At 42.0% G+C, this 19,000-nt stretch overlaps 1 protein-coding gene across 42 annotated transcripts in view; it reads left to right on the forward strand.

The window, feature by feature from the left end:
* The window catches only part of CACNA1C (calcium voltage-gated channel subunit alpha1 C), a 767,747-nt gene that overhangs the window by 608,470 nt on the left and 140,277 nt on the right, over positions 1-19,000 (forward strand). For 32 of the 42 annotated variants that reach the window (XM_086714451.1, XM_086714457.1, XM_086714458.1 and 29 more), the window contains exons 10-11: positions 4,724-4,814; positions 12,347-12,373. In XM_086714451.1, the coding sequence (XP_086570577.1) occupies positions 4,724-4,814; positions 12,347-12,373 (118 nt within the window). Of the gene's footprint in view, positions 1-2,168; positions 2,244-4,723; positions 4,815-12,346; positions 12,374-19,000 lie in introns of all 42 variants that reach the window. The other 10 variants (XM_086714435.1, XM_086714443.1, XM_086714446.1 and 7 more) reach the window with 1 other exon arrangement.

The following is a 19,000-nucleotide window of genomic DNA, read 5'->3' on the forward strand; positions in this document are numbered from 1 at the left end:
CATAGAATAAATATCTAACAATTATAATTCTCAACTTTCAACAGTTCGGGCACTCAGATTTCAAGAAGGAATCCAAGTCTCTCTCTCTCTCTCTCTCTAGGGCAACAAATCCCTTAAAGAATCAACTGTGATCCTGCTGTCTAAGCCCTTAGAAATAGAAACACAAACTGCATTTTCACCCATCTTATTCTCTTAGGTATTTACAGGATAAACTGTCACAAATAGGTGCTAATATTAATATGTTAATGTATTGCTCCTTCCAAGTGAGATATTTTCATTTCAGCAAGGAACCTTCAGATATATGACTTTACCCAACAGAGCAGACCTAGCAGACACTACTGAACACTCTTAAGGGAGAGGATTTAGATGCTCTTCATATAACTTGCCAAACAGGTGGCTGCCAACTTTGCCCATATGAGATACCAGCCCTGGTCAAATTCAGTTATACACTGAGTGACCATGTATTTATCAAGCTCTATTGTTTTAAAAGTTATCATGCAGTTATTTCTGAAATTAAACAATATGGGACAGTACTGATACCAAAGCCAGAAGCTGAATAATGCTTCTGTATAACAGGTCCCAAAGTTCTGGGCTTTCCTTCACTGACCAAGTGTCTCTTGTTTCCCAAGACAACTGTGTGAACAAACTTGGTGACTGGCAGACTATGTTGACCCCTTTACACCTCCAAACAAAAGACCGCTCATTATAAGATGCTTACTTCAGTGAATATTATCATTATAAATTGAGACATATCTTCTGCTAGAAAGCAATTGGAACCAAGTCATTCATTTCAGCTCCTAACCTTCAGAGCTTTTCTTATATAGGATTGTTGAGAAGTGAGAAAAAATGCTTCTGTTGTAAAGTGTCTGCTTATTCTAAGCTTTGTGTTTTAAAGATGTGTGTTTGGGACATGGCCCTTTACCTAGGTTAAAAATAAGCCTGACACTTTTCAATCATGAACCAGTCTTCAGAATTCTCACTAACAAGCAACATTCAAGGACAGCCATTGAATGTGATCCAAGTTCCAGGGGAAGTGGATAAAATAAAGAAGCACCTAAAAACTTGGATTGACCGTCCTCTTCATGCCCTTTCCTGGAACTGATGGGACTACCTACCCATTCCTCATCAGGGCACATGCTTCCTCTCCTGAGTGGTAACAGATTTTCCACCTCATTAATAAGTTGTGACTAAGCCTCACTCACCACTGGTCCCCAGCAATCTCCATAGAGGCCTGGCAGAGGTGCAGTCAACACTAATTTTGTCAGAATGGGAAAATTCTCTTTCTCTGGAATTAGATAAAGCATTTGACATCCAGAACTCAAAGTCTGTTGCAGAATACAGAACTCCCCCTCTTCCATTTGTGGCAATCAGTGTTTTTACAATCTCCTTAGTACCTTCTTCTTCAACCAGAGCCCAGAGCCAAAAGAAGCTTACACAACTCTTCTCCCTTATACACCAAACTCCTCCAAAGACCACCCATTGACAAGCAACTGAGCAACTTCTTTGCCTGTTTAAACTGATTGAAAGCAGATATGTATGTGTTGAATATGATCAGGCCTGAAGCACTTGGTGGATCTTTATTGAATGGGACTGAGTAGTTGAATTGGACAAAGGAACAAATAGATCCATGGATTGTTTTCCATCTGCAAGTGACATGATCTGGGTGTAAGTAGTAAGAGAGGGGTAGATCCACTACAGGTGGGGAAGAGGTCAAGTCACCTGGCTATTGGGTAAGATTGATAGGGCACACCAATGCTGTAGTTTGATTTTAGCAGTTACCCCAGTGGAGCCTGTAAAAGAGGCACCTCCCTAGAGAGGTAGCAGGGATGGGTGACAGTGTCTCCTAGGAAACTCTTCCCTCAAAGCCACTAACTAGATAGACCAGTGTAGACTGAAGCTTCTTCTGGAGTAATTCCTTCTCGTCAGGGTCCATCTTTTGTTTTGTGTCATTAATTCATGTAATTTGGGGTTTTGGTTCTATTTTGTTATGTTTTCTTGTGTGTTTTTGATTTATGGCTTTTTACAATTTTCTTAGTTTATGTTCAGGGATTAAAATGGATGTTCTATGTGAAAGCTGAGTTCCTTGTTTCTTTCTTTTGCCCGTGGCTGACTGCATGCTCTCTGTTGATGTCTTGTTCCTGGTCTTGACTCCATCTTGTCTGTGAAAGGAAGCACTCCAGCGGGCTTGCTTGATCAGAAGAAAGGGAAGTTTGCTTGGTTTAGTCACTCCACAGAAACCCATGGTAATGTTCCCCTGTGTTCTATGTGTGTAAATATGCATTGGTACATACCAGACTGGAGGGGAGGGTATTTTTCTTGATGGCTTGTGATACAGTGGTCCTGTATGTGTGTGTCTGTGTGTGTGTGTGTGTGTGTGTGTGTGTGTGTGTGTGTGTGTGTAAGGGTATGGTAACCTTCCCCACTCAAAGCCAGTGAGTGCCTTATCATCTCTTAATATGTATAAAGTCAGAAAACATGACTTTATACATGACAAAACAAACAGCAAAGCTGATTGCAGCAGCTATTCCTTTATGGAACCCTTCCTTTGGATAGTACCACCCAAGATTAAGGTCACTGTAAATGCCAACTTGATACTGATACAGGCAGTTCCTTGATTTAGAAGATGATATGGTTCCTCCTTAAAGCCCAGGCATACCCACTTCTAACTTGGTTGTCTTTCCAAGCCTAGCACCATCCCCATCATACTACTCCAGTAGCACAAAAGGGGCTCTCTGGGAGCAAAGTGTCTCAAAGTCAGAGCTCTATAACTTTAAAGAATGATGCCTGAAGAATTAAAGTAACCTTAGGTCAGAAAGGGCCAGAGATAGATGAAGTGAAAGAGTGAAGGCTCTTCAACTGTATGAAGGCTCTTCAATTGTATGAATGTATGTATGGATGTAACAAGGAACCTGACGAGCTCTGAAAGTGCTGTCTTCCTTGCTCACAGTGCTAAAACCATCCCTAAGGTCTGGCCTCACATACCAGCTCCCTCAGACATCAGGCTACAAAGGGAGTCTAAATGCTATAAAATTGAACACCATCATTTGGCTATTCACCACGCTCCTTGGATGCTTCCAGAGCCTTATTTGGCTATAAGAGCCCTGTCTTACGGTGTAGAGTGAGGAGTTGGCCAATAAGGGACAATTGAGATGAGCATGGCGAAGGGGGTCATGATACTTGTGCTTCCAACCAAGTCCTACTCCAAACCCACTGTGTGAATGTGAGAATCTTCCCTTCCCTGTTTTGTAAAGTGAAGGGAACAAGTTATAGCTGGGTAATATCTAAAGTCTCATCCAATGACAACCTTCTTTGAAATGGCATCCAGATTTCTTTTTACCCAACTGTATTAAAAGTGAATCCTAGGGTGGAGAGGTCAAACATATGGTAAGTCATGGGTTCCTATTTGTATCTTGCATGTTCCTGAAAGGAGTGTCTTCTCACCCACCCATCTTGTCTTCATCCAAAATAAAAGAACCTTGGAAATTTTCCATCCAACAACATTATCCATATAACCAGTAGAAGCTTTTCCTGGGCTGTGGTGGCCCCATGGCGATTTGTCACATGGTGCCACATCACCTGATACCATACCCTCATTAACTGAAAATTCTGTGGCTGCTGAGGGTTAGTGATTTTCTCACCACATGAGGAGTTCTGTTCTGCAAGAAGAATGGAACCAGGACCAATGCTATAATGACCCCTCTGAAGAACAAGGGTTACCAAAAATAAAACTTGTGTCATATTAAAAGGGTAAGAAACGGTGGAGAAGAAGAATTCTCTTGAGTAAAACTTTTATTTGGAATAAAGAATAATAATAAATGGCTTCTCTAAGCCACCACACTGGGTTGCAAGCTAGATGACTCCTGCTGCTCTGGAAATCTAGCCCACTGCTGCCTTGGGAAGAGAGTGTAGATTGACTGGACAGGTTGGCACCAGTGGAATTAGATGGTTTATATCCAAAGTCAGCCTGTTGGGATGGGAACGTCAGATTTACTGGAAGGGGAAATAATATCCCAACCTATCTTTAGTCTATCTTCAAGTCACATTTAAATTTAATTGGTGGATTCCACAGTTGTGATCCTCATTCTTGGTATCTGTAGTGCTAGTTTGAATCTTAGTACATGATTCTGGTAATAGCCATTTATTTCAAGCTCCCTATTTCAAGTATGGTCCTAGATACACCCAGTATGCACTACAAGACAGGGAGCACTCTTCCACATCCATATAGTAGTTCATGAGGCAACAAAAACACCCTTTCTACAAATAAGCTGGACCCTAAATTTGGGGATGAAGCCCCTTAGAATTGATGGGTGGGGAAAAAAGCAAAATAAAATATTTTCATGAAAGCTCTTCTTTTTATGGCTAGTAGTGGATGCAAATAGAAAACTTTTCTATTGTAGGAAAAGGTAGAAAAGGATTCAGTGGTCACTGTTTTCAAGAAGCAAATGATCTTATCACCATATTTCCTCCCAAATCCTATGAGTTTGAGTGTCCTTGGCAGCAAAACTTACCCTAGACAAGCATCAGGCATGTTGGTCAAGGAAACCCCCAAACTTGGCCATGGCACTGTTCACAGCAGCACCACTGTACCCACTATTAGATGCTGCTCAGGCTTTCATCCTCACAAGCAGCACACAGTCTTGAAATAGGGTGTTGTGCAAACTAATGCTCTTCTCTCCCTTTTCCTTCCCACCCTCAATGCCTTGCATCCCTTTGACTCTTATAGTGAGCATGCCCACAAGTGAGACCGAGTCTGTCAACACCGAAAACGTGGCTGGAGGTGACATCGAGGGAGAGAACTGCGGGGCCAGGCTGGCGTGAGTAGGCACGGCGAGCCCAGGGACTGGGGCTTTTCCAGGTGTGCGGGAAGGGATGCTGTGTTCTGAAATCACAATGGCTTGGCCCATTGTGGTTGAGGCAGAGGTCAGAGAAACATAAATCTCAGGTGGTGACTTGTGTGAGAAAAGACTGCCCTGGGTTGAGTATGGCTCCTAGGCAGGGGGAAGAGTCTTAACATTAAAGCCAGTCTCCAATTCTGCACTCCTGTAAGGGTCTGACTCATGGATTTCAAGCCCCTGTGCATTACATCAGTGAAATATGGGGTGGTGGGGGGTTAGAGGTGGCTCCAAAGTCTGTTTCTTCCCAGCCTCTCTCACCCCCTGTCACATGAGACACCTATGTGAGGGTCCCTGGGTCCTGCTGGTAAATGTGACCTGGAATAAGAAGATACAGGTAAGAAAATAACCTGGGAGCTAATAAACATGTTGGTCCTTATCTGCAACTCTAGTTACCCACCTAGTAAAGGGAAATAGAGATTCCTAAAGTGCAACCTTGAGTTATTGCAGAATTCGTCAGTGTTTAGCCTGGAACGTGGCCAGTCACCTCCTCCAAAAGCAGCTCCAGCCTAGATACCTATGACTTCCCTTTCCCTGGGTCAGACCCCAGGGCCTAGGCTTTGGTGAGTGACTCACCCAGGACTGGGCCAGGTGCATTAGAGGAACAGTTCACACATGAATTATCACAATCACCCATCTTAGTTTTATCTTAAAAATGGAAACCAATAGTCCCTGGGAAATGTTCCTCCACCAAAGGATGAAGGGAAAAAATAGTTTAACTGCTAAAAATAAACGAACTGCTGGTTCTGTTACCAGCATCTCAGCAGAGTCCAAAGATTAAAGTTATATTCTGTCAGGGATTCACATTGACCTTGGGAATGAGGCCTCATGGAACATTCAGGATCTGCTTTGGGAAGTGGAACTTACTCTTCTTGTTGACTTTGTGGTATAAGAACTGTAAACTCACCTTGGTCCCTGAAAAGCACTGCATGCAGAAGGCTCTGAGTAGGACCAGTCCCAAATAAAATTAGTTTCAAAATCATTCCATCAGTGAAACAGTATCTTATTTCACCCTTCATTCCTGAAATGACTCAATGGTGTGAGCAAACCCCAACTCTTTTAAAAAGATTCTCCATAGATAAGTCTAAACAGAAGCCATGCCAGCCTTGAGAATGATCTCCAAGCCAAAGAAGGGAAAACAAGGCTTAAGAACAGACCAGCTCTTGCAACTTCTATTTCCAGGGTACACAGGGCCTTCAGTATCACTCACTCTGACAGTGGCACCAGGGAGTCTGTACTGCACATTTCTCGGCATCATTGGGAAGCAATTATTGTCAAAATGTTGTTAAAATACGGGGCTAATTACATTTTTAAACAGCAGTCCAAGCCTTTCCCTCTTCTCCTTTTGGAACCATACAAAGCAAGCACTCAAGTTTTTGCAAATGGGCCCCAGCAAACCCTCTAAGTCTGTCAAGTCTTTCTCTGGTCTTTATAACATGGAGGACCCTGCAACTCCGGCTTTTAGGCATAGCCCAAGTTGCAGACCAGGAGGGACCAGGGGAGTTCCCAGCTCTAGGAAGTCACTTGAGAGTACATTTCAGGAGAGTATGGTGGCTCTGTTGGAGGGTGAATATGATTATCCCCCAGAGAGGGAAGCTGGCACCTCTAGTATATCTGTCATTTCTTTGAGGACACATTCTGCAGGCTGGGAGAGCTCTGTAGAAATGGTTCCTATTATCCTTATGAATATCCACATTGATGCATCTACTCTGTGCATATAAAATACCTAGACACAGTACCAGAACTATAATATATACCTAATAAATTATGGTCTTTCCACCATCTCTCTACTCACCCCCACCCCACTCCCTGCCTTAGCCAACCATGGGATAAGACCACCAACATTCCTGGTGGGAAACACAGTGTGAGAACTGACTGGAGACTGAGACTGGGTCTTATGGGAAGGAGACAGTGAGGGTCTAGCATTTTTAAAGCTAAGAGTTAAAAGGCTTGTGTGGTTGGATGAGTCCAGGATGAGAATTTATAGGCAGTGAGAAGGCCTGATGAAGATGGTTCCTGAGGGGGTGGGGGCACAGAAAAAAAGGAACTATAGTATATTTTTGGGGGGAGATGGAGGTGATTAAAAAGAAGGAGCCATCAAAGTTTGAAGACAGTAAGGATGTTGAAGTAGAATTTGAAGCAGGGGTCCAACCGAGGGGCTTGCAGGTACTATGCAGGCAATAGGATATAGAGGTCCAAGGTGCAGCTGTGAACAGGGATGGAGGCACACACTTGAGGTTATCAGTATAAGAGCTATTAATGAGGGTATAGGACAGGGGTTGTTCATAGAGGAATAGAGTCAGAAGGCCAAGGGCCAAACCTTGGGAACCTGACACACAGAAGAATAAGAACAAGTAAATGAAACAAATGAAGAGATGTTAAGGGAATAGACAGCAGCACTTGCCTGGAATCCATGGGAGAAAGAATTTCAAGAGAGAACTGTTTACTTGTACATTCATTCAAAGTATGCCCAGCTTGGTGCTAAGTGATGGTGATACATAGCAGTAGAAAGATTGATATCATCTCATTGGAGTTTATAATCTGTGTGGAAGTGACATTAAACAAGTGAATAAGTCATTGTAAACAGGGTAAGTGTTAAGAAGGAAAAGTATATTGTAGGGCTAATAACCGGTTAGACTGGCAACTTTTTTGAAGAATTAAATTTAAGCTGAGAAGTGAAGGGTGAAAATACATTATTGAAGTGAAGAGTAAGGAAGAATGTTCCAGTCAAAGGCAACAGTGTGTTTCAAGGCCTTTGGATGGAAGAACTGAGAGGCCAGTGTGGTCAGGGCAGAGCATGCGGGGAGAGACAGGGAGTTGAGGCTGGAGATGGGCATGGCCTGGTAGACCCCTTAATGATCTTTGTCTCTGTTACAAGACTGTGAGAAGTCATTGAATATGAGAAGTCACAAGAACATGGAGCTGGGTAGGGAGGCTGATTTGGTTTGTTTTGCATTCTTGAAGGATCACTTGGATGTGAGGAAAAGAATAGGTAGAAGCAATGCCAACACGGAAGCAGGCACACAGTAAAGCATCATCAGTGGCAATTACTGAGGTGTGAGGTGATGGTGGCCTAGGCTAGAGTCACATGTGGAGATTAAAAAGTGGTTGGGTTATTTGTGTGTTCTGGAGCCATACTCTATAAGACTTGTTTGTGGGAGTTGGAGTCTTAGAGAAGGAGAGGAGTGGGAATGAGCCAGTGTAAGACACTTGCTCCAGAAGTGAGGCCATGAAAGGGAGAGAAGAAAATAAGATGGCAGAAAGGAAGGCAGCAGTGGCCAAGTAAGGGCTTGTAAACACTGGGACAATCTTTATGGCAAAGAAGAGGCCAGTGAAAGGGGAGGGTCTAAGGATGCCAGAATGGAAATGAGTGATTATTGGAAGGCATTGCCTAAAAGGGGAAGGTTGACTTCAAAGACGCAGTTGGAGACACAAGATTTACAAAGGAAGAAGGAGTTCCTTACCTCTGGGACTAATTGGAAGATAGAAAAAGAAACCTGGCATCAGCAGCCCTGAGGTCAAGTCTCAATCAGCCACCAACTAGCCATGTGACCTCAACCAAAGCACCTCCCCTCTGAGTCTTGGTCTCTCCCTCTGGGACACAAAGGAGTTGTCCTGGTTGTTGGCTCAGAGTGCTGTTAGCAGAGGCCTAGGGCCCCTGGGAGCCACCTGCAGGGGCTACTGCCGAAGGGGACCACTTTCACCTCTTTTACATATTGGGCTTCCATGTAAGATTTCATATGAATAAAACATTCTACAACTTGATAAATTGCAAACCATAGATCCAGGTGATATCTAAGGATCCCTTCCAAGCTCTCAAATTCTACAGTTCTATAACAAATATAAAATCCAAAATAGGCTCCAATGCAGAGTGAATGATAAGAGTCATACCAAATTATCTGTCATTTCAGCACAGAAAGTGGGGGTTAGGTGTCTTAGGAACCTGAAGAACAGTACAGAGGTTTCAAACTAGTGAGTCACCAAGAGGTCACTAAAAGATTGCTGGGCATTGCTGAAGTCCCAGGTACTGTGTGCAGAGCAACATCAATGTGACCCTGGGGCCAACCTGAGAACTGGAAGTTAAGCCTGACATTAACCTGAGAACCCTACAAGGGTGTGAATGATAGGGAAGACATAGTGAGGGCAAAGATTGGGTTCAGAGGAAGAGCAGGAGGATTAATAGAGAAGGTGACTCTGTCCAGAATGTGGAGTGACTGAGCTAAGCATCCAGTTGGAGCAGTGTTCTGTGATGACAAGGTCCATTACCCTTCTAGAAATAATATCTGTGAATGGTGTTGAAGTTGTGGAGTCCAGGAGGTTGAGTCAGATGTGTGTCAACCTGGATGGCGACCACTGTGCCATCTGACTTAGGTTAGAAGCAAATTGGGACAATTTAGAGAAATACTATTTCATACAGCAAGTAGTAAATATATGGTTCTCATTACTCTAGGAAGGAGAGAAAGTCTGAAATATAAATAGTTCCCAAGAAGTAGTTAAGCAAAACAAAAGGAGTTTGGATTTGTCTTCAATTTTGAAACTTAATATCAACAAAGAAAATCATGGCTTCCTAGAAGGTTTGTCTTGGAGGCTTGGGTAGAGAAAGTATCCTGGGTTGAAGGAACTTCAAGTCCAAACCAGTAGAATTGTTCTGATGAGCATGAGTTACTTTCTCCACCTCCCTGCTCTCCTTCAGGAAGCCATTTAAAACACAAGGTAGGGATTGTACCTCACTAGGATAACAATGATAGAAAAAGCCAAGATGACTTCTAAGCAAGTTGTGCGTACCCCATTGGAGTTTGGAAGACCTCTACTGTTCTGAGGAATCTGAAGTGGTTTAAAAACCGGTGGAAGGAAGCAGCATTTACCACATGTCAGCCAGACCAGGGTGTGGACTGGTGCCATGGTACAAGGCACCCAGGTGCTCTGGTGCTTGCTTACTCACACAGTAGGACAGACCAGCCTTCCAAACCCTGAGCCAGCGGTTACTTCCCACAAGGTGAAGTTGCTGAGCAATGGGATCCCTCTGTTTTCATGAAGTGTGGTCCTACAGTTGTCTCCCACCTATAGGAGGGAGTATGGAGAAATTCAGACGCTTGGCCTTTACAGAGTTCTAACCTCAGCTCTCCAAGCACTGAAGTTTCCTTTGTCTCCAGATGTTGCTACTTGAGCAGTACCCTCCCCATTTCTTAAGTAATATGATACTTAAAAGGTAATGAACAATTTCTGACCCAGTGAACCTAAAATTACATTCATGATCCCCTGAGAAGAGCAGCAACAATAATAGGCTTTGAGTGTGGTATCCAGGGTTATACATCAGGACTTGAAACTAAGTGGAAAGGAAAGTCCTACTGTATTTCCTCCTCTTCAGAATGTTCCAGAATGCCACAGAAGGACCCATAGCTGATGACCATGCTGGAACTAGGACTAGCACCTCATTTCAAACACCTCAGCTCTGATCCCCCTCTATGCCCACTCCCCAGAGTCATTTACCTGGGAGATATGATATTTGGTTTTAAGAACCCACTTTTGCTGATCCACTGATCAGCACTGAGAGAGACCCTTACAGGAAAGAGCACATGGTCTGCATTAAAGGACACCCTATAAAGGATCACTGAGACATTTCTGAAAGAAGGCCTGGGGCCAGACCAGTTTCTGTAGACAGAGTCACAAGACTAAAGCCCGCGGTCAACCACTTTGGCTTATGCCTAACAGCAAGGAGAGTCAACTCTCCAAAAGTAAGCCTAGAGAAGACCCTGAAGGTCCCCAAGCTCAGCATGGCCTGCTGGAGAGGAGAGGACCCCAGATTCCCCAACACCCGATTAGCATCTGGAAAACATTTGTTTCTCCCATTAAACCATGGCTCTAAATAAAAATGCTGTCCTTGGCTCCCAGTGCCCTTCCCACACACTTTGTTAACATGTGATTAAACACTCCAGCCCTAACAGGCAGTCTTAGGGGTGGGGAAAGGTTATTAGCTAGTGGTTCAGAGCAGTAAAGGCACTTGGCTAGGATTCTCAGTGCCCCAGAGATATAATTATCTCACACACGATGGCTTTGCCACCTGTCACATCTTCTGTTAATTTTTTTTTAATAAAAAATAATGAGAGGGGTTGTTTTCTTGCTATGTGACACAGCTTGCTTTGTGCTGAGCTAGGACAACACAGGCTTGCAGCAGTTGCCTCCTGAACTCCCTGCTCATGTTTTCTCTCTGCATCTGTCTTTGTCTCCCTACCAATGTCTCTGTCACTTTCTTCCTCCCCAACTTACATTCTGCATCCATCAGGGTATCCATCTGAGCATGGTTGCTCCACCTACAATCTCTCCACCTTACTCCCTTAACACCAAAGGCTTTTCTGATACATTGCCTTCAATTGTTTTGTCTCAAATGCTTACATTCCCTGCCCCCACCCCTTCTTCCCTCTTTCTCCCCTCTCTCCTTCCTCCCTTCTCCCAGCCTTCCTCCTCCTAGTCTCCTGTGGACTCTCCTATATGAACTTGGTAGCCTCAGGGCCTCCTTGAAGATTCCTCCTTCCCCATTCAATGACCCTTTGAGTCACACCTGCCCTATGCTTTCACCTGAAAGTTCCCCATGTCTTTAAGGCTGCACATAACTGTCAGTTTCCTGAGCTTCTGACAGGACCTATGGCTGTTCCTTTAGGCCCAGCCGCAGCCCTCAGGCCAGGATTGTAATGGCCTTTCAGTTCCCAGCTGGCTTCTATTGCTTATCTTCACTTCATACCCCAGCATTGGCTGGGATCCTGTTCAGACAGCAGTGGGGTCTGTGATGACGTGCTCCTGCCTCTGGTTTCCAACTGGTGAGACTTTCACATCTGCAGAGAGACCTTCCTGTACTCCATGGCTCTCATCAAGGTGCAGCATTCCCTACACACAGCCTAACCTAACTTCATGGGACCTGCTGAGCAGATGCTGTTTGCCACATGGCGCCTCCAGAGACTCTCCAGAGAGTGTTGCTTCCACTTAGAAAATACTGGATTTGTAGACTTGTCAGTCATTGGTTTTCACATTCATACACACAAACGTGCCAGGAGATGTTGACAAATAGGGTTTTGACTCTTCAGAGTTGTTCTACTTCACTCCACACATCCATCCAGTGCCCATTTATAGTCATGCAGGGACATCAAACTTCTCTAGAATTGTTGAATATCTTTTAAATGGAAGATGGGGCACCTGGGTGGCGCAGTCGGTTAAGCGTCCGACTTCAGCCAGGTCACGATCTCGCGGTCCGTGAGTTCGAGCCCAGCGTCAGGCTCTGGGCTGATGGCTCGGAGTCTGGAGCCTGTTTCCGATTCTGTGTCTCCCTCTCTCTCTGCCCCTCCCCCGTTCATGCTCTGTGTCTCTCTGTCCCAAAAATAAATTAAAAAACGTTGAAAAAAAATTTAAATGGAAGAATATGCATATGTGTCATTTTGTAACATCTGCTTTTTCTCTTTCAGCCATCGGATTTCCAAATCAAAGTTCAGGTGAGTGAGATGCATGTTCATCTTCTTTCCTACTGCCCACCAGCTCTCTCCCTATGCTTTTGGGTAGCCCAAGGTAATACCTACCGGGTGGGGCAGTACAGTGAGGGTTTTCTTCTACGGAGTAAATGCTCTCTTCTGTACAGCTACGAAGAAAAGTCCTCTAAATCAGATCCAGCATATAATTCAAGGGTTGATATTTGTTGAATTTTCTTTGCCAGTCTTTTTGGCAGCACCATCTCTAGGAGGTTGTGAAACCCAATGTGTCTCCCTTATAAGATAAAGTCCAATTAAAATAAACGTAATATGGACACTTGCTATTGTTCTTGCCTACTTCATGTTTGTGGAACACAGTGAGAAATGAACTGTAAGGACTATGGAATGCACGTAGGATAACTACACTGTTCTGCTTCACAGGATCTGTGGTCTTCAGCCCCAGATCTGCCTTTCCAGCCTCACCTCCCGTGCTCCTCTGCACATAGTCTTTGTTCCCACCACATGGAATGGTTAATTTCTTGCAGTCACCAGAATGTTCCCTGTCCTCTCAGACCTCAAGGCCTTTGCATGTAGGCTTTCTTCTACCTGAATCACTGTGTCCACATGTTTTCATTCGGAGAATTCAGATTTTTGTTAAGAACCTCAAATGTTACTACATCTACCACATTCTCTGCAAACTCTCCAGGAGAATTTACTCACCTCTCTCCATTTTCATAGTGCTTTCTTCATTCATACCTCTATCACAGCACTTAACATACTACACTCCAGTTATTGGTTCATAGGCCTATCTTTTTCAATAGCCCCTGCATGCCTCAGAGAGCCTAGCTAAGTGCTGGTCCAAGAGTAGGCTGTCCATACATGTATGTTGAATGGAAGAATGAATGGATTTGTGGAGTGGGGATGTGAATTTTCTCCCACAAAGCTTCTACATGCCAAAAATATTTGTTGTTTATGTTTTGTAATTGATCTAATCTTGCTTCCCTAGCCTCACCTACTGTGTAGCAGGAGCATAAATAACACTAAACTTTAGTCCAGCTGGGTAAATATAACCCACTGTTATACTTTAAATAGTCCTTGAAGGTGAAATGTTCAGTTTCTCATATTTCCATTTCGCCAGCTTTTCTCCAGGATGGAATCTGGATACATGGGGGCAGGGAACTTCAAGATCCTGGGAAGTAAACAGGCCTTGGTGAGGGCTGCTCCTGGAATCCTTCTGAGTCCTCTGCCTATCTCCCCTGTATGATGGCTAGTCTGGGCTTCTCTCTGAACTGGCCCCTACTGGGATGCAACAATCCATCTAGTTTAGACATCTACCTCTGGAGTCCATGGGTCCCCCCATATTTTCATTTGATCTTGAAATCTCTACCTCTGCTCTCTGACCTCCAAGGTCTGTCAGTCCACTGACTTCAGCCACCTCCACACCTCATCTGAGTGCATGGACACTTCCAGGTCCTTCACACTCCGTAAACAAGCTACAGGAAACCCAGAGCACTATGGCAGGCTCACCTACCTACCCGCCTCCCACTGCTGTATTTTTACCAGCCTGAATAGAACTCTGAGTCAAAGACTGATGTTGTCCCAGGGGGCTGCAGACAGCCCCCCCATACTATACCCAATGGAGGCCACCACTAGCCTCAGTGTCTCCGGGCTTCCCCATGATTATTTGGGTATTTCTAAAGCAACCCTCTGCAACCTCTTGAGACTTGGCTCCTGGGCTGAGAATTAAGTGAGGACTCTGATGTCTTATTTTCACCCTATTTCTGATACATTCTTTCTCCCATAATTTTCTAGAACTGGAAAATGCAGGCCTTTCTCCCCTTCCTCTTTCTCTCAATCCAAGACCTCCTTTACATAAAAAAAAAAAAAAAAAAAAAAAAAAATCTAGGGTCAAGTCTACCAGGCCTAGCTGGTACATGAAAAAGAGAGTTCTAAAAAAATATTTTAAAAACCCTTTTTCTCTCAGTGATGCTTGAATTTTACTGCTTTATCTTCAGTATCTGAAGAAGTGGCATATACATAATAGGAACTGAATTAATATCTGATGAGTGAACGAATGAATGAATGAATTGTCTTGCCTTAGTAAGACAATAGGCTTACACAAACTCAAACAAAATATCTAATTTGACAGCCAAAGCTGAGAAAGCATTCGTGTTCCTGACAGTTCCAAAGCTTCTACACAATAAGAGTAAAGGGATGTAAAAATCCATTTGAAAATATTTCCAAAATATCATTCTCATGACATGCAAGTGAATAAATCATAAATGAGCAAATGAATGCATGAATGAATGAATGAAGATGATCCAAAGGATTGAAAGAGAAATTACATCTTTATATGGACTCTGTCTAGTGAAAGATTATCCAGGAGACTGGGAACATTTTTTTACTCAGTGACCCATAATGTAACCTGTGCTTTTGAAAAAGGAGAGGAACAGGACAGTGGTCCCCCTAAACCTCAGGACTCTTTTCCAAGCTTTGAGACTCACCTCAACCTGCTGTCTGCTGATAACCTCTTATATTCCAGCCATTTGATCTCTGGGAAGAGTTCCTCCCTCTGTAGCTACTGTTCAAGATACAACAGAGACACAGAGAGAAGACTTTCTGTTCCCAAAAGGCACACTACTAGTAACTTGGCACTATCGTTCAACCCATTTTCAGATGAGGATACTGAGGCTGAGAGATGCAGATGGTCACCTGGCTTACATATGGCCAAGTGAGAACCCACACCCAGGTCCCATACTGCTAACCACTGTGCCAGACTAGTGATAAGGTTCTACCCAGGAATACTAAACTCTATTTCTGCTCAGCTATTATATCTTAGGCATGGGCAGGTAGCTCTACAGCAGGGCTGTTGAATAGAAATATGTGAGCCACATAAACATTTTAAAATTTTTTCTAGTAGCCATGTTAAAAAGTAGAAAAAAACAGGTGAAAATAATCTAATATAATTTATTTAACCCAGTGTATCAAAAACATTATCATGGCAACATGTAATTAATATAAAATTCTTTGTTTCTTTGTGTGTGCTTTGGTTTGGTTTTTGCTTTTTGGTGTTTTTTTCCCAAATTTTTATTTGAATTCTTGTTAGCTAACATATAGTGTAATATTGGTTTCAGGAATAGAATTTAGTGATTCATCACTTACATGTAACACCCAGTGCTCATCACAAGTGCCCTCCTTAATGATCATTGCCCATATAGCCCATCCCCCCACCCACTTCCCTCCAACACTTCAGCATTTCTGTCTTTGAGTCTCTTATGGTTTGCTTCCCTCTTTTTCTCTTTTTTTCCCTTTCCCATATGCTCATTTGTTTTGTTTCCTAAATTCCACGTATGAGTGAAATCATATGGTATTTGTCTTTCTCTGACTGACGTATTTCGCTTAGCATAATACACTCTAGCTCCATCCACGTTGTTGTAAATGGCAAGCTTTCATTCTTTTTGATGGCTGAGTGATATTCCATTACATATATACATATATGTGTGTGTACATACATATATACGTGTGTGTGTGTGTGTGTGTGTGTACACATACCACATATTCAGACAGTAGACACTTGGGCTCTTGCCATAGTTTGGCTATTGTTGATAATGCTGCTATAAACATCAGGGTGCATGTAGCCCAATCTGTACTTTTGTATCCATTTGAATCTGTACTTTTGTATCCTTTGGGTAAATACCTAGTAGTGCCATTGCTGGATCACAGAGTAGTTCTATTTTTAACTTTTTGAGGAACCTCCATACTGTTTTTCCACAATGGCTACACCAGTTTGCATTCCCAACAGTGTAAAAGGGTTCCCCCTTTTTTTGCATCCTCACCAAAATCTGTTGTTTCCTATGTTGTTAATTTCACCCATTCTGACAGATATGAGGTGGTATCTCATTGTGGTTTTGATTTGTATTTCCCTGATGATGAGTGATGTTGAGCATCTTTTCATGTGTCTGTTAGCCATATGGATGTCTTCTTTGGAAAAATGTCTATTCATGTCTTTTGCCCATTTCTTCACTGGATTATTTGTTTTGGGGGGGGTGTTGAGTTTGATAAGTTCTTTATAGATTTTGGATACTAACCTTTTATCTAATATGTTATTTGCAAATATCTTCTCCCATCCCATCAGTTGCTTTTTAGTTTTGTAGATTGTTTCCTTCACTGTGCAGAAGGTTTTTATCTTGATGATGTCCCAATGGTTCCTTTTTGCTTTTGTTTCCCTTGCCTCCAGTGACATGTCTAGTAGGAAGTTGCTACAGCCAAGGTCAAAGAGGTTGCTGCCTATATTCTTCTCTAGGATTTTGATGGTTTACTGTTTCACATTTAGGTCTTTCATCCATTTTTAATTTATTTTGTGTATGGTGTAAGAAATGGTCCAGTTTCATTCTTCTGTATGTTGCTGTTCAGTTTTCCCAACACCATTTGTTGAAGGGTCTGTCTTTTTTCCATTGAATATTCTTTCCTGCTTTGTTGAAGACTAATTGACCATATAGTTGTGGGTCCATTTCTGGATTTTCTATTCTGTTCAACTGATCTACATGTCTGTTTTTGTGCCAGTACCATACTGTCTTGATGACTACATCTTTGTAATATAGCTTAAAGTCTGGAATTGTGAGGCCTCCATCTTTGTCTTTCTTTCTCAAGATTGCTTTGACTATTTGGGTTCTTTTGTGGTTTCATACAAATTTTAGGATTGTTTGTTCTAGCTCTGTGAAAAATGTTAGTGGTATTTTGATACAAACTGCATTAAATATGTAGATTGCTTTGGGTAGTGTCCACATTTTAACAATGTTTGTTCTTCTAATCCATGAGCATGGAATTTTTTCACATTTCTTTGTGTCCTCTTCAATTTCTTTCATAAGTATTCTATAGTTGTCAGAGTACAGATCTCTTACCTCTTTGGTTAGGTTTATTCCTAGGTATCTATCTTATGGTTTTTAGTGCAACTGCAAATGGGATCAATTCCTTGATTTCTTTTTCTGCACTTCATTATTGGTGTATAGAAACGCAAACAATTTCTGTACAGTGATTTTATATTCTGCAACTTTGCTGAATTCATGTATTAGTTCTAGCAATTCTTTTTTGGTGGAGTCTTTTGGGTTTTCTACATAGAGTATCATATTGTCTGCAAATAGTAAATTCTTCCTTGCTGATTTGGATGCCTTTCATTTCTTTTTGTTGTTAATTGCTGAAGCTAAGACTTCCAGTACTATGTTAAATAGTAATGGGGAGAGCAGACATCCCTGTCTTATTTCTGACCATAGAGGAAAAGCTCTCAGTTTTTCACCATTAAGGATGATATTAGCTGTGTGTCTTTCATATATGACTTTTATGATATTGAGGTATGTTCCATCTATACTTACTTTGTTGAGGGCCTTTATCAAGAATGGATGCTATGTTTTGTCAAATGCCTTTTCTGCATCTATTGAGGGGATCATATGGTTCTTATCCTTTCTTTTATTAATGTAGGGTATCACGTTGATTAATTTGCAGATATTGAACCACCCATGCAGCCCAAGAATAAATTCCACTTGAATATGGCTAATAATTCTTTTAATGAACTATTGGATTCAATTTGATAGTATCTTGTTGAGAATTTTCACATCCATGTTCATCATGGATATTGGCCTGTAATTCTCCTTTTTAATGGGATCTTTGACTGGTTTTGGAATCAAGGTGATATTGGCCTCATAGAGTGAATTTTGAAGTTTTCCTTCCCTTTATATTTTTTGGAACAGTTTGAGAAGACTAGATATTAACTCTTCTTTAAATGTCTGGTAGAATTCCCCTGAGAAGCCATCTGGCCCTGGACTTTTGTTTGTTGGGGGACTTTTTATTACAGATTCAATTTATTTGCTGGTTATGGGTCTTTTAAAATTCTGTTCCAGAATATTCTCATAATTGTTTGTATTTCTGTGGTGTTGGTTGTGATCTCTCCTCTTTCATTCGTGATTTTATCTATTTGCATCTTTTCTATTTTCTTTTTGATAAATCTGGCTAGGGGTTATCAATTTTATTAATTCTCTCAAAGAACAAGTTGTTAGTTTTTTAATATGTTCTACCTGGTTATTTTGTTTGTTTCTATATAATTCATTTCTGCTCTAATATTTATTATTTTCCTTCTTCTGCTGGCTTTATTTGCTGTTTCTTTTCTAGCTTCTTAAGGTGTAAGGTCGTTAGGCTATGTATTTGAGACTTTTCTTGCTTTCCAAGGTAGACCTGAATCGCAATATACTTCCCTCTTAGGACCACCTTTGCTGCATCCCAAAGGTTCTAGATTGTCCTGTTTTCATTTTCATTTGCTTCCATGTATTTTTTTTTTATTTCTTCTCTAATTTCCTCGTTAATCCATTCATTCTTTAGTAGGATATTCTTTAACCTCCATGTATTTGTGGTCTTTCCAAATTTCTCTTGTGGTTGACTTTGAGTTTCATAGCATTGTGGTCAGAAAAGTTGGATGCTGTGTTCTTTTGTGCTTGTTGAGATCCGATTTGTGACCCAGTATGTGATCTATTCTGAAGAATGTTCTATGTGCACTCAAAAAGAATATGGATTCCACTGCTTTAGGATGAGTGTTCTGAATATATCTGTTAAGTCCTTGCAGTCCAGTGTTTTATTCAAAGTCACTGTTTCTGTGTGCTGATTTTC

The sequence above is a fragment of the Puma concolor genome, chromosome B4 (genome assembly GCF_028749965.1).
Source record: "Puma concolor isolate L17-30 chromosome B4, mPumCon1.1.hap2, whole genome shotgun sequence".
In the NCBI taxonomy this organism is placed as follows: Eukaryota; Metazoa; Chordata; class Mammalia; order Carnivora; family Felidae; genus Puma; species Puma concolor.